Below are 15,617 nucleotides of genomic sequence, written 5' to 3'. Positions count from 1 at the left end.
CCTTGCCAGGCTCCAGCATATGAACACTAACTAACTGCTTATTACCCAAGAAGAAATTCATTATCATGTAAATGTTGTTGGAGGGGAGGAATGTGAATTATTTCTTTCTAATTTGGTTTTAAATTGCAGTTTAGGTGATAGTTTTGGAACTTAAGTAACACTTAGCATAATTGGCTGAAGCTTGCATTCATTATAGTTTTCTCTCTGCCTAAAATTGGACCAGCGTCTTGAAAATCAATTTGTGGACAAATGCAAGATTTCAGATGATTGCATAATAAGGAAGGAAGATTTTTATTCCTCTTTCCTCTCAGAGCCTGTAAAATTGTAGAGTTTTATGGGAAGCTGTGGACTTGCTGCTGTGGGTGGAATTACAAGCACGTTGGTTCATTTGTAGTAATTATCATTGGAAATGGGATGGATTTCTCCTTGCTGGCAAAAAGGTGTTGCTGCTGCTGGTTAACAAGTGTGCTGTGTCTCTTGGCTGGGGTGTTCAGGGCTGGGATGCCACATTTGGGATTTTTGGGGTTGGATTTTAGCCCATCCCACCCCCTGTCAGGGGCAACCTCACCTTGGGCACTCCCAGGGATGGGGCAGCTGTTCCCACCCTTAGAATAAAGAATTATTGCATAAATAATGGATTAAATAATTAAATAAACAATAAAAATAGATATTAAAGATTTTTAATATCTGGCTCCTTGTCATTCCCCCTTGGTATCCAAGACAGTTTTGAGGTGGCTGGAGATGAATCATGAAATATGGAATTTTCCTTGATTTGGAGACAGGGCTTTTGTGCTCTGGTTTTCTCTTTAACTGTTGCAAATAGCCCCTGAAATACAAATTTTGATTCCAGTGCAGAGAGCCCAGAATTAGGTGTAATGAGAAGTGTCCTGAGCAGTACATTTTTGTGTAATCCCCTTGAATCTTGTAAAATAAATTAATCTGTTACCTAAGTGAGAGTTTTATCCTTTACCTTGTCAATCCTCTGAATATGTGTTGAGCTCTTTAAAACCCATTAATATCAAATATATTCCTCTATTTAAAGCATTTCCTCTAAAATTAAAATTTTAAAAGTGGATTTTTAGCTTCTTAGCAGTGAAAAAAAAATATAACACCAAGACTTGTACCTAAAATAAGAAGCCCAGATCCTTTAAAGGTCTCTTGGTTTGGTCCTTGTGGTCAGCACAGTGACCTGATGTCCTTTCTGCTTCACACCACTCACAACCATTTGCATACTGATAAAAATATATAACAGCTTGGGGTGGTTTATGGCCTGCAGTGTGTTTGTGTGACTGAAGTGATGGGCAGGCTCTGCTCACAGAGCTCAAGGTGTTAAAATTTATTTATGTGACGTAAAAAGTGCCAGGGTTCAGCAGAGCACAAGGAAACTGCCCTGTAAAACATAAAGCACTGAAAAGGGAGCTCTAGAACAAGCAATAAATTGAATTTAATCTGTTCTTTTAGCTACTCTGAGGAACTCCTGTAAATGTTACTCTCTAAGGTGCCTTCTGTTGAGCCAGCAATAGTTAAGTGGAATTTCATTCACTTCCTGTGTTGCAAGTTTTGTTGAAAGTAGTTCCGCTGTTTCTATTTTTAACCTCGATGGCTGCGTGGAGAGGAGCAGCCTCAGGGTTACAAAAAACAGCTTGGGATCACCTCGAGCATTTCCACTCACTGCTGCTGTGAACATGAGCACAGAAAACTCCTGGCACAGCATCTTCTTCTGTTTGAAAAATAGAAATCAAACTGCTCGTGCCTGGTGTGTCTGAAAGCCCCTGTGACATGAGTGCTCACATCTTTGTGGTTTCTGAAAGGTGTATTTTACTTGTTGGAGTCGTTAAAAAGCTGGTTGGTTTTGGTTTGGTTTGTTTTTTTTTTATTTAATTAAGTTTTTTTAGCTCTTCAAGTATAAAATTGTAAGATGTAGTTACAGGAAAAAACCTGTGGGTTTGTGGTTTATTTTCATGAGTAGTGGAGCTTGCACTTTATCCAGTGTCACCTAAACAGAACCTGGTGGTAAAAATGTGAGAATAAGAAATAAGGACAATAACTGCAGAGAAGTGAAGCATTTTGAGGTTGGTTTCTTGTGCACAGCTCATAATTCCTCTGTGTTTGTAGCATGCCTTCAGCAGAATGAGCTTCACAGACACGACTGCATGCACATCAAATGATGGCATGTGAGCACAATATTGTGACTAAATCAGCCTGTGGAGCTGATCCCTGCTCCGTGTGAGGAGCTAAATTATACTGTGTCAGCTCTGAGGTAGGTGAAATACTGGAAGAAAATGAAAAAGTCATAGCTGGCAGTGGCAGAAATGGTTGTGCCACGTTGACGTTGCCTTGAGGGGAAAAGGCATTTAGTCACAAAGCACATTAATTTAACTAATTGTGTCAGTGTGGCTGACAGAGACATCCCTGCTTAAACCATCCTCTGCCTTCCATGGCCTTCCAAGACTGAGCCCATCCAGTGGAAAAACACTTCTGTCCAGGAAACTGGGGAAGAAAAATCTGCTGAGAGTCTGGAGGGAGCCAACACCACCAGAACCCCCAGGTGGGGCTGGCAGCGGGGGCTGCACCTGGAATTTTCTCCTCAGCCTCTGGAATTGCACAGAAATGTGTGGAGCAAACCCATCCTGAGGCAGGAAGGAAGGAGCAGAACCACAGCAGAGGGGGCTCAGAGCAGGAAGGAGGGGGAACCTGGGGTAACTGAAGGAACTCCTGCTTGGTGCTGGTTTTGGTTCCCCAAAGTTGTGTTCAGAGCACGGTGGTGTTGAGGCAGCAGGGACTGAACAGGCTCTGGAGCTGAGTCTGGGCTGATCAAAACAATTCTCAGCTCACTCTGTGTGCACAAGGACTGATCCCTCCATGCTCGAGCTGCAGCTGTTCCTCCCAAGTGCAACACTTGTTTACTGTACACAGTGGAAAAAACATTTGGCTTTTTGCTTGTTGATTCATTATTTCCAACCAGAATAAACCGAAAGCTTTGCACGGATGTGTGAAAGCACTGGGGGCTGTGAAATCCCACCTGAGCTGTTGCTGTGAGCACAGAACACAGAGCAGGCTCTGCTTCTTTGAAGCTGGCCCAGGTGTTGTTGCAGCTGCCTGCACACACTGGGGACACTTCACTGATGTAACATTTTCAGCCCTGCTTGGGTGACACTTGAAATTCCCCAGCAGCAGGATTTAGGTGCTGCACTCAGCTCTTCTCAAACTGGGCTTTCCATTTAATTCTTCTACTTGTAAGATTTAATTTTAATTAATTTTTGTAAGATGTAATTCTAACTTGTAAGATTTAATTCTTGAACTTGTAAGTTAACTTGTGGTGGAGCCCTTGGTGACATTTTTTGTGTGGATTACTGTGTTTAGATCAAATTTTGAAAAATGGCCATCATGGGGCATTGCTGGAGGTCTGTGGCCAAAACTGTTTGGGAATCTCCAGTCTAAGAGCCACAAATGTTCTTTGAATACATTCCCCTTTTTCTGGGAGTACATTCACATCTGTTTAGCTGAAGCAATGGCAATAAGGACACTTCTGATGTTACTAAAAATAAAACATAGTCATCAGTAAGCTTTGATATGCCAATAAAAATATTCTCTGTAATTGCAAGTGTTTATTTGGTCTGCATAGATTTACAAATATGTAAATTGTCAAAATAAAGACAATGTTTGTCCTTTCAGCATAGGATTGGTAACTGCTGTATATAAAAGTCAGTAACAAACTATTCTGCAATTTGCTGCTCTTTATGTTCACTTCCTGTGGTTTTTCCTGTAATTCACCTACAATATAGCTGAATAAATATAAAAAATATAAAATATGATAACCTTGAGACTTTAAAATGTTCAGCTAGGCAAAATGGTTTTGGAAACAGAGTCCTTCAATGTGTGTGTGTAAAACCATTTGTTTATCCATATTCAAGCCTGAGGAAGTTCTTACTTCTCTCATTAACTGATGTGCTCAGCTGAGTGCAAGCACTTCCTGGAGTTCAGCTGAGGCAGAAGAGATAAACAACTGGGCCCAGGAATATTCCCTGGCTGCTTCTTGCAGTGTTTTCTTTAAACCATGCACTTGTTCAGGGTCAGAAATGCATCAGTGCTTGTCTGTCATACCCAAACTTCCCCACATTGTGCTGGGCAGCAATGGGACAGTACAAAATCAGCAGGTTTATTAAAACCTCTATTTTTATAAACTCAATAAAAAAAGCCATAATTTTTCACTGGATGGATTAAATGATTGGTAAGAGCCTGGTGTTTGCTTTTTCTTCTTGCACTAACACAAACTCTCCTCTTTTCTTTTTGCCATTTTATTTTATGGGAGGGCTTTCAGAAATCCACAGCTCACACCTCTGATTTGCAGTTTTTCTGGTGTTTATCAGATAAAGGCATTGCAGGGACATGGTGGGAGGGAACTGGGGTGTGAATTTACAGTGCAATCATCTTCCTGTATCACGAGCTCACAATCTGAGCCTTCCCCTTGCAAATGCAAAGACACAGCTTTGAATTACTGAACATGCCCAAGCCAATCTCTGAACTGCTTTCAAACACCCAGTTTGAGTGTGTAACACATCCAGAGACAGCTGGGGAATGGGACAGCTCCTGCAAGAGCAGCTGGGGCTTTTCCTTGTGTTAATCCCAAGCACCTGCTGTTGTTGGACACATATGAAATGGCAAAAACCAGAATTCCTTCTTTAGCTGGTGCCTTCCATAAACACTTTGAGTGGCTTTCACTGCTGTGCACTAATTAAAATGTAGCTGAATAAATATGGGTAAGACAGAACTGCTGTCAGAGAAAATTCAGAGTTTTGGGTCCTTCTAATCTACCCAGATTGTCAGGATATGGAGAAAGAGCTCATAAGGGACTGAGTAAATACTAAATATATGCCAAGCAATGTTATCACTTCCAGTTGAGTCTAGACCCTGTGAAAATATGGGAAATGTCCCAAATGTCCAGGGAATTTCTGTGGAAAGGCTGAAGGCCAGTTCTGCAGTCAGGCACATTAAGAGGAAAAGTCTTTCAAGTAGAAATAGCATGTTTGGAGCAAGTGGCATCTGAAAAACATCCAAGATGAAGTGCACAGGAACCAACCCAACCAGAATACCAGAAAGTGGTGAAAGGCTGGAGCCTGGGGAGTGGAGTTTGCTGCCATCACCAGTGTCTTCTGCAGCAGCAGCAAACTCAGGGAGAGAGATGGGACAAGAAGAAAATCCAATGTGACTGGGGATGTTCCCTCCCTGTGTGGTTCAATATTTAAATAATCAGTGCCATGAGTGAGTCTGTGCCATGCCTGGGTGGCTGATGCAGTTCTCTGACCAGCTCTGCTGTGTTGTTCTTGCCCACATGATTCAAATTCCTTCTTTTACCTTCAAGCACGTGATGAAAAAAAATCCTCTGGCCTAGAAATCTCCCTGTCTCTTTTCAGGAAGTTTTCCTAGCAATGGAGTGGAGGAGAAGAGAGGCATCCTTTATTTGGATAAAATAGTGAGAGAAAGGTGCCTGTGGTGAATAGAGTAACAGAAAATATCTATTCTCTTCTTCAGCTTTATCCTGTGGGATAGAGCACTCCTGATGTCTCAGTGTCATCAGGCAGAGAAGGGATTTGAGGTAGCAGCTGTAATTCAAATTGGATAATTAAACACAATACATCTGAGAGCTCTGGCCATGGAGCTTTTTTGTGCAAGTTGTTACCATTTCAGGAAAAACCTGCAGGTGTTTTTGCATTCCCTTGGGAACTGGGGCCTGTTAGGATCAGTTTGACATTCCCTGAGCAAATCTATTGTGTTGGGAGCCTCTGGAGACCTGGAAAGACATTCAGCTTCCATTGTCTGGGGCAGGAGTAGTTTTATGTGCTCTCAGAAGGAATTTTCAGAGCCAAGGCTGATGAAGTTTTGTCTTCAATACTCAATAGGTGAGGTCTGAGTACTGATTTTGCACATTTTCTGCGATTATGTTCTTCCATGGGAGGATTTTTGGCTGTCCACTTTATAGAGATTATACAGATTTTGTGGAAGATATCTTGACAAACACACACCTTGCTGGTAGTTCCCATGTTTTGGATGTTCTGAATGCTGGGGAAACACTTCAAAGAGAGCCCCAAATGAGTTGTGCATGCTGGGATCATTCTTGAATTGCAACAAGTGCTGGTTCTGCTTTGCTCAGAAAGCTAAACTCTTGTTTTTCTAAAAGAAACAATTTCTGTGGTCCTTTGCAGGAGGAACCTGACCAAATTGTCCCTGATATTCAGCCACATGCTGGCAGAACTCAAAGGGATTTTCCCCAGCGGCCTCTTCCAGGGAGACACGTTCAGGATCACCAAGGCAGATGCTGCAGAATTTTGGAGAAAGGCTTTTGGTGAAAAGTAAGTTTGTAACTGTGCTGAGAAATAGAGGTGTGGGAGCAAATTGCACACAGTGTTTCTTAAGAATTCTGTTCAGAAAGGTTAAAATAAATGATGGGAGAGACCTGCTGGTCATTTGGTCCTTCTCTGGGGCGAGGTAAAGAATTATTCCTGCATTAAATTTCCCAGTTTTTGTCCTGTCTGGTTTTAAATGTGTGTGAATGAATCTTTCCCCAGGAGACTCTTTTATTGTCACAGTGCTTCCCGTGATTATTCAGCTCAAATTTTCCTCTCCTTGATTTATTTCTTTAACTTGTAAGTAAGCTCTACAAGCTATGCAAAATAATCCTTTATTCTTCCAAAGGTTACCATACCCCCAACATGGGTTGTGCTTTAGCTAAGCCATAATATTCTATTCTTTTCATCTTCCCTCCAATTAGTCTTTCTAATCATTTACTCACCTCTCTCCTTCTCTGAATTTCTGTTTGCAAAATGGCATTGCTGAGAGTGAAGGGGAAAGGGAAACGCAGCAATCTTTGTGTGCAGACTGCTGAAATGTCAGCTTTAATTTCTGTGTCTAATGAAACACTGACTAAATGAACCATGGAGGTGTTCACAGCAATGTTTGGGGATTAAAGTTAATGGATTGGGTACTGCTTTCAAACTGAGGGAGCTGAGGTACTTCACCTAAAGAGTTTAATTAGTAGCTGTCAGAACAAAAAGCCATAATGTATTTACTCATGAATAGCACAGTTGTCTGAAGTGAGGCTCTTTTTTTCTCTGCTTCTATGCCACTTGATATATTTAAAAAAGGAAAATATTCCTTTAAACAGGAGCCTGTGTTTTGGCTTCTGATTAGCTTCCTTCTCCAGTTAATCCTTCCTTAGAGAGTTGTTTGCAGCTTTTTTTTTTTAATCATATAGACTTAACTCCTTCTCTGCCAGCTGCAACATTGTGAAATTATTGTCAAGTGATGCTGTGGTAGAACTGCAGAAAGAGGGAAAAGAGAAACCGGGGGGGACTTCTAATTCCAGAATTTTGCATGTGCAGAGAAAATTGTCTGAAGTTCATTTGGCTGCTGATTTCCTGCAGTACCAAGCAATCCATGTTTGTGTGACCTGAGTAAATCTGTGGAGCTATTTGTGATTTTTCTCTGTTCTATTCTCACACCATGGATGCTGACAGGGATGGTGTAGGTGTGTACATGGTGGTGCTGCTCCTCAGCCATTCCCATTCCCTGCTTTTCCCCAGGACCATTGTTCCTTGGAAGAGTTTCAGGCAGGCCCTGCACGAGGTGCATCCCATCAGCTCTGGGCTGGAGGCCATGGCCCTGAAATCCACCATCGACCTGACCTGCAATGATTACATCTCAGTCTTCGAGTTTGACATCTTCACACGACTCTTCCAGGTAAGGATTGAGGAATGGCAATCACCTCAAGTGTCTCAGTGCTTCAGGTTCTGCTCTTTTTTATGCAGGCCAATACTTTACACACATTATTTATACTCTGTGGCATTTGCTTGTCTTACCCTCCTTAAAGAGTAATATTTTAGATCCCCATATTGCAGTAAAAGTGGATGATATTTCTGGCTGTAGAATTAAAAAAAATCCCTAAATATACACTGCAACTCCCAGGCACATTCAACATCCTGCCATGAATCAGGTTTTCTCTTTCAAAGGTCACTTTGAGACTGAAGCTCTGACACAGCTTCTGCAAGCCAGGAAATGTGAAGCTTAGTTTATCACTCTCTTCCCTCATCCTTTTCTTTATTGTCAGATTTTTTTTCCATGGAGGGGGGGGTTGTTCAGGATGGAGCTCAAACATGGAAATTTGGGCTTCCTATCTTTTGAACTGACTCAGCCAGGATGTTGTGAACGTGTCTGTGTGTGTGAGAAATCTCTGTGTCACTGAAGGGATATTAATAGTAGGTATAATTCTTCTCCACAATCTCTAATAGTGCTAAATTCAAAAACACAGCTTCTGCTGGTACAATTGGGTATTTACAAGAACAATCACTTACTTCTTTGGCTCTGACTTGTCTTTTCCCATGTGATGGGGTGGGTTGTAATTAAGATATGTCTAGATGAAAAATTCCCATGTTTGGTGTTGCAATGTAGCTGATCTCATTCAGCACTTTTCCCAAGTGTTGTACATAAAGAACAAGTCAAGAGCTGCTGCACATTCCAGGGGATGCAGAGTTCTTAGGGAGTGCTGATACCTTCTTGTAGAGCAGTTAAAAAACTTGGAAAAATGAAGTGAGATTTACACACCCAAGCCTTTCTCAGGGGTGGGAGATTTCAAATGCTTGCTGTGCCTTTTGGGGCATCATTTTAAGCAGTATTTGAGATGTGTGTGCTGGTTTCTTTATTCAGATCTGAGCCCAGGCACAGTCCTTGCCACACCCTGGTGAGGTTGGGTTGGTGAGGAATAGTCACAAGTTACAGACAGTGAAACTGAGCCACAGAGGGGAGGTCACTGTCCCCAGGCCATGCAGGAAGTCGGTGTTGGAGAGCAGACCAGTCATGGTTCCTGGGCCTGTGCATAATCTCATTAAACTCCTGCCTCTATCCCTGTCTGGGGAATGAGTCATGTTCTCTGCAGAAGCAGCACAATTGATGGCTATTCTTAAGCTGTGACCTCAGTGACTTCTCCTTTTGTATTTATTAAAGGAGTTTTGATTAAGGTCTGTCTTAGGTGATGATTTTATTTTCCAGCAGCCAAGGAACTGAAATGCCAAGTGCTGCATGGGAATGAAGGTTTTGGTTCCTCTGCTGGATTCCTGGTGGAACAGCAACATGTTTCTCTAAGTGAGGAACCCTTTGATTCAGGAATATTGACCCTTCCCAGAAGTGTGTGGTTAATTTGTTTCTTTGGTGCTTCCCCAGCCCTGGTCATCTTTGCTGAGGAACTGGAACAGCCTGGCAGTGACTCACCCTGGCTATATGGCATTCCTCACCTATGACGAGGTCAAGGCCCGGCTGCAGAAATTCATTCACAAACCTGGCAGGTGAGAGGGAGCTCAGGCAGCAGGGCCCTGCTGGGAGTCCTGATTGCAGCAGGGCTGGCACATCAGCTCTGGGCCTTTCTGCAGCTTGTGTGCTTATTCCTGAGCTGCTTTTAAACATGGAAACCTCCTGCTATCTGTTTGTTTGTTGGCTTTTTGAAAGTTGATTTGAAACAAATGATTTTAAGGATGTTAACTTCTCTTGCTCTGGATTCTGGGTTTAATTTCACCTGGAGACCAATGCTTGGATTCTTTTCTTATTTTGTATCATATTGCAAAGTTCCCCTTTGAAACTGCTACAAATCATCAAGTTATTCCTACTAATTTTATTTGCTGTCTTGATATGGCCAGACAATGGCTGCCTGCTTGTCACTGAATCTTTTCTGTCTGTTCCAAGCTGAAGTTTCTTTTCCTCTGTGTGTTCTCAGTTACATTTTCCGACTGAGCTGCACCCGCCTGGGTCAGTGGGCCATCGGCTACGTCACTGCAGATGGGAACATTCTCCAGACAATCCCCCACAACAAACCCCTTTTCCAAGCACTGATTGATGGCTTCAGGGAAGGCTTGTAAGTAATTTTATAAAAATTAGCACAACAAAGCATTACATTTTGAATAGTCCCATTGCTGGTAATGGAATAACTCATTGCTGAACTATTTTGGCACTCAGGAATTACTGACAGCTGTCTTTGCACTGGAGAGCTGTGCAGTAGCAGATGAAAAATGTGCAGCAGTGTTTCCCTTCTCATAAATCCTTTTTTTTTTGTCAAACCCTTAATCTTTTAAGAATATATGTTTAATTTTGCTCCAATCATAAAATTCTTCCAAAACTTTAGAATTCAGAATACCTTGACTTCCCACCCTTTGCTTTTCACACTCATTTTTTCTTTCCTTCCCACCTCCAAAAGAAACTTTAGATATGTGTGTCTGTACATGTGTGTACAGGCACATACAGAGATTTTTTTTTTCCCCAACTTCTTCCAGTTATTTATTTCCTGACGGCCGGAATCAGAATCCTGACTTGACTGGCCTGTGTGAGCCCACACCTCAGGACCACATTAAAGTTACACAGGTGAGTAAAATATTCCATTCCATCAAACTCTGCCTTTCTCCCTGATTTCTCCCCTCCTCAGCTATTCATCCACTTCTGTCATATTTGGTATTCCCAAGATTTGTTTTTAGGGTTGTGGTATTTTACAGGAATTACAGAAATCTTTGCACAGTAAGGATGGGCAGATGAGATTGCAAAGACAGATTTTAAGGGTTTATTTTTAGAATTTTCTGCCAGCACTGATGCTTTTGTTCCATTCAACATGTCTGAACCTTGCTTTTCTTTAGTCATCTTGGGATGATTAAATGAAAATTATTGGATAATTTGAATTCCACTTTTTTCAGAGCTTGATAGATGCATCAATGATGGTGAAATCTTTACTATTTCTGTTCTCCCTGTGATTTATGCTGTCTTTCCCTCAGGAGCAATATGAGCTGTACTGTGAGATGGGCTCCACCTTCCAGCTGTGTAAAATCTGTGCTGAGAACGACAAGGATGTGAAGATTGAACCTTGTGGGCACCTGATGTGCACCTCCTGTCTCACAGCCTGGCAGGTGAGCCTTGGCCTCTGTGTGTCTCTGAGGGCAGCTCCTTGATCTTTCACAGAACTGTTCAGGTGTGGAGAGAAGGTAGCAGAAACATTGTCCATAATGTCACTGCATCAGAAGCTGTTTAGATGGCTGATCTCTTAAAAACTTCCTAAAGTGCTGTTTTTCTACTTCAAGGAGAAAATATTCCATATTTCTAGCCCAGTTTGCTGTTGTCTTCCTGTGAGTTGAAAGCTCCCTTCCAAAAAGCAGGTTAAAAGCTGAGTGTTGATGAAGCAGGTGATAATTTGTGCTCCCCCAAGGCTGCTGTGACAGATCTCTTGTGTCCCCTGCAGGAATCAGAAGGCCAAGGTTGTCCCTTCTGTCGCTGTGAGATCAAAGGCACGGAGCCAATCGTGGTGGATCCATTTGATCCCAGAGGAGGAGGAGGATTGTCCAGGCAAGGGGCAGAAGGAACCCCCTCTCCCAATTATGATGATGATGATGATGACAAAGCTGATGATTCCCTCTTCATGATGAAAGAACTCGCTGGTACCAAAGTAAGGTCACTGGGATGGGTGCTGATAAATGTGGCAGTGCAGTTTTCTCTTGGTGATTTGTTGGCAGACTGCAGAGCAGTAAAGATCCTGCTGCCTGTGGAAAACAGGGATTTAGGTCCAGTTTTGTCAGCTCACTTCACACTGTTCATTTTGGGATCACACTTGGAAGCCTTTGATCTTTTATGTGTTGTCTTGGAGGAATGGCCAGAGGGGTGAAAAAGCTGGCCTGACCTGTTGGAATGGAAGAGCTGGGTTTGGAACACTCCTCTGTGTGTTAGATTTTGATTCCTTAGCCAGAATTCACCCAGATCAGCAGAAATTCATCCATTTCTCCCCAGTGATGGATACAGCCAGGCAGGTACAGCCTTTCCAAGGTCCTGATGAATAGAGGGCAGGCAGTTCTGCTGAGGAGCTCAATTTGGCTGTCACCTTTTCATATGGTGGCTGATAAATCTGTCTAATAAAGGTGTGATAACTCTGCCATTAGTGCTGCTTCCCTCCAGGAGCTGTGTACAGGCATTCATTTTTTTTTTTTACTTTTCATTTCTCATTTCACAGTCTGATTGCTACTCTTGCATTTTTTTAATGCATAGGGAAGTGGGGTTGAATTTGGCTAATTTTTAATAGCTGAATCAACTGAAATAAGCTGCATTTCCTGATCAGAAAGAATCTTCACCTCTGGTTTACCTGGTGTCTTATTTCCCTTTATTTTCCATCCTGTGGAATAATGCACTAATCAGTAATCACTATTCCTGGAGGGCTTTTTATACATATTTTGGGGAAGCAGAGCAATTTTCCTGGTGTGACATCCTGTCAGTGTTGGTATCTTTTTTTTTGCTTTAGTGAGCTCAAACATATGTGAAGCTTTTCAAAATTAAACAGCACTACCTTTGCTTGCAAAAAAGAGAAAACAAAGAGAATAACAGGCACTGTGCTGCTTTAAGTGCAAAAGCAGCTTTCCAGGGACAAAAATGGAGGGTTTGGTGCTCTGTGGTGAAAGGAGTTTGCACAGGGAGGAGGTTTAGCAGCAGATTGTGCCCTCTGGTGTTGAAAAGCAGCTTGTCCCTGCTCAGGGCCCACTGGGACAGGCTTGTTGCTCCATCAGAACAGCCTGGTTTGTGTTTCCAAGTGTGCATTTCAGTGTCTCACAGCTCAGCCTGGATTGCTCCAAGCGCTGCAGTGCTGGCCACTGGCTCCATTCCTGTGAGGTACTCACAGAGCAGTTTGTCACCAGTGGAGCTGCAGAGCCTCTCCAGAGAGCAGGAACTGTGTGTGCTGAGCCATGTGCTGACTTTGCCATTGCCCTGTGTCAGGTGGAACGTCCTCCCTCGCCGTTCTCGGTGGCTCCTCAGGCCGCGCTCCCTCCCGTGCCCCCCCGGCTGGACCTGCTGCAGCAGAGAGTGGCCAATCCCCCTGGGGCCTCCAGCCCTGGCACCACCTCCAAGGTCAGACACAGCTCCCTCCCCTTCCTTCAGCTGCAATTTGGGTGACCCCAATGTCTTCTCTCTGATATCCTCAAGTATTTTCTTCCTTTTCTGTCTGACCTCCCTTACTGACAAATTATTATTATTACCTTCATATTCTCTGGTTTTCAGCCTCAATCCCTTCTCCCTTCACCCTTCCTATTTTCTTCTAGTTAATACAGAAGATATCATATTTCTCTCCTAACTTTTCTGGACTTGTTTTTGTATCAAGCATGTTTTATGTAGAAAATGAGGGAAGGAATTCAATGTGTGTGACTGGAGAAATGAGCTGGCTTTCTGATTGATCAGCAGAAGGCAGTAGGATGATCTTGGTGGCATTAAGTTAATGGTTCTTGAGATGCAGCAGTTCTTCATCTGGTGCAGATGAAATAATGGAATTAAGAAAGTTCAGGCAGTAGAAAATACCTGTTTCTGTGAATACTCATCACTGACTGATGAATGTTAACTTGTACAAATAACCCACAATTGAATCATTTTTTAAATAATGAGGAGGCTCTGTTTGGAATGCAATCTGAGGCTGCTGTAAGCTCATGTTTTCCCTCAAGAAGAGGAATCTGAGGTGTTCAAAGCCTGGCTGGAGTGCACATAGTTCTGTGTTATCTCCTCAAGCCTGTTCAGAAGGTGTGGAGATATCTCCAGATAAAACCACCCTGCTGCCGCACTCCCTCCTGTTTATCTTTCCTTGCTGAGCTTTGCTGAGCCCTGTTTCACTCTGCTCCTCCCCACAGGCTGCCCCTGGTGCTCTGCACAAGGACAAACCTCTGCCCATCCCACCCACGCTCCGGGACCTGCCCCCGCCGCCGCCGCCGGACCGGCCGCACTCGCTGGGCACCGAGAGCCGCCCGCAGCGCCGGCCGCTGCCCTGCACCCCTGGTGACTGTCCCAGCAGCAGGGACAAGCCACCCCCGCTGCCCTCCGGCCGCCAGGGCGACCTGTGGCCAGGCAGGCCCATGCCCAAAGCCCCGGCCGTGGGTGTGGGCGCTGCGGAGCCGTGGGCTGGCAGGGAATTGTCCAACAGGCACTCGCTTCCCTTCTCGCTGCCCTCCCAGGTGGAATCCAGGGCTGAGAGCCTGAGGCTTGGCAGTACCCTCAGCCTGGACAGCCCGGGGGTGAGTAGGAGGGGTGGGGTTGGAGGTAATCTGGGAGAAAAGGCAGCCTCTTCTCACACCAAGGAGTGGAATTTTGGCATGGGAGGGATGGGAAGAACCTGGTGAATTCCAGGCGAGGGAAATGCTCTCATTCCTCTTGGGAACAAGGCTGAAATCCCAGTTTCAGCAATCCCACTTTCAGCAGTCATGAGCCACACTTGCCTGATCATTGTTCACCTTTCATTGTTCACTTTTCATTGTTCACCTTTCATTGTTCACCTTCCATTGTTCACCTTTCACTGTTCACCTTTCGCTGTTCACCTTTCACTGTTCACCTCTCATTGTTCACCTTTCACTGTTCACCTTTCACCGTTCACCTCTCATTGTTCAGCTTTCATTGTTCACCTTTCATTGTTCACCTTTCATTGTTCACCTTTCAGTGTTCACCTTTCACTGTTCACCTTTCACTGTTCACCTTTGATTTTTTACCTTTCATTGTTCACCTCTCATTGTTCACCTTTCAATGTTGAAAAGCTGTGAATGTTTTGTTACATGAAAAAGTCTGATTTACTCTGGTGGCTTTTCAGCCCTGAGATACCTACACACATCAGCTGTCAGGAGTTTGGGTAAAATCTGAGTTCAGGTCACCTGCAGGACACTGTTATCAGTGGATTGAGTAGTCCAACATTTTGTTCTCTAAAAGAAATTGCAGGCAGTTTTGCTTTCCTTGATTCCATTTCCTTAATTTTTCCTTCTAATGCTTCCAGCTTTCTAAAATTGAAAGCAAGCACATTTTTAGCCAGATTTTCTAAGAAAATGGCACGTGCACAGTTGTTATCCTGTCTCCAAATATGTTTGCTTGTCTGCATCCTTTTCCTCTTGGCTCCTACTTTGGCCTGTTTCAGCTGAATTTGCCAAGGCCTTTGGAATCTCAAAACATGTGAAGTTCTTCCTGCAGGAAAGCCCCTGCAGTGTCCTCACTGAGGGAAAGCTGTCAGAGAATTCCTAGATTTGGAGGTGTCAGTAAATTCAGTGGAATTAATGAGGATTTCATTTCCACAGAGGCTGTTGAATGAGTGGCCTTGCAGCTACACTGGGACATGCATTTTTTCTGAGTCCTGGTTTGGAATTTTGTCTTCCAGAGCTCCAGCAGTGGCCCAGCAGCAACCTCAGAGTGTGAACACCCCAAAATCAAACCCTCCTCGTCTGCCAATGCTATCTACTCCTTAGCTGCCAGGTCTGTTGGGATTTTTCACACCTTCCAGAGTGGGAATTGCAGGGTGCTGGTGCCATGACAGAGCTGGCACAACTCTTTCAGTCTTAAACTCAAAGCACAATTTAGAGAAAGCAGCTGAAATCAGCATCCCAAAGAGCTGTGGGGAGTGGTGGGAGTTCCCCTGGGCTGTGGCAACAGGAATCAAGCTCCAGTTGCCATCAGCTCTTTAATAAATTCACTTTTGAGTGGGGCTTTGTGTGATGTAAATGTGATGATGTTGTCACTTGCTTTTGCATCATGACCTTCTGCTGATGTGACCTTGTGGGCTGCATCCTGAAAACCAAATTATTTCTGTAGACAGA

At 43.6% G+C, this 15,617-nt stretch overlaps 1 protein-coding gene across 1 annotated transcript in view; it reads left to right on the top strand.

Moving 5' to 3' along the window:
* CBL (Cbl proto-oncogene) overlaps positions 1 to 15,617 on the top strand; it is a 32,088-nt gene that overhangs the window by 10,549 nt on the left and 5,922 nt on the right. The window contains exons 3-12 of the mRNA XM_033081713.1: positions 6,204 to 6,350; positions 7,581 to 7,737; positions 9,214 to 9,335; positions 9,761 to 9,898; positions 10,314 to 10,401; positions 10,803 to 10,934; positions 11,264 to 11,467; positions 12,781 to 12,912; positions 13,680 to 14,060; positions 15,182 to 15,276. Of these exons, the coding sequence (XP_032937604.1) occupies positions 6,204 to 6,350; positions 7,581 to 7,737; positions 9,214 to 9,335; positions 9,761 to 9,898; positions 10,314 to 10,401; positions 10,803 to 10,934; positions 11,264 to 11,467; positions 12,781 to 12,912; positions 13,680 to 14,060; positions 15,182 to 15,276 (1,596 nt within the window). The remainder of the gene's footprint in view (positions 1 to 6,203; positions 6,351 to 7,580; positions 7,738 to 9,213; positions 9,336 to 9,760; positions 9,899 to 10,313; positions 10,402 to 10,802; positions 10,935 to 11,263; positions 11,468 to 12,780; positions 12,913 to 13,679; positions 14,061 to 15,181; positions 15,277 to 15,617) is intronic.

Source organism: Catharus ustulatus, chromosome 28 (genome assembly GCF_009819885.2).
Source record: "Catharus ustulatus isolate bCatUst1 chromosome 28, bCatUst1.pri.v2, whole genome shotgun sequence".
In the NCBI taxonomy this organism is placed as follows: Eukaryota; Metazoa; Chordata; class Aves; order Passeriformes; family Turdidae; genus Catharus; species Catharus ustulatus.
Note: the sequence above shows the minus strand (reverse complement) of the source record. Positions and strands in the feature narration are given on the sequence as shown.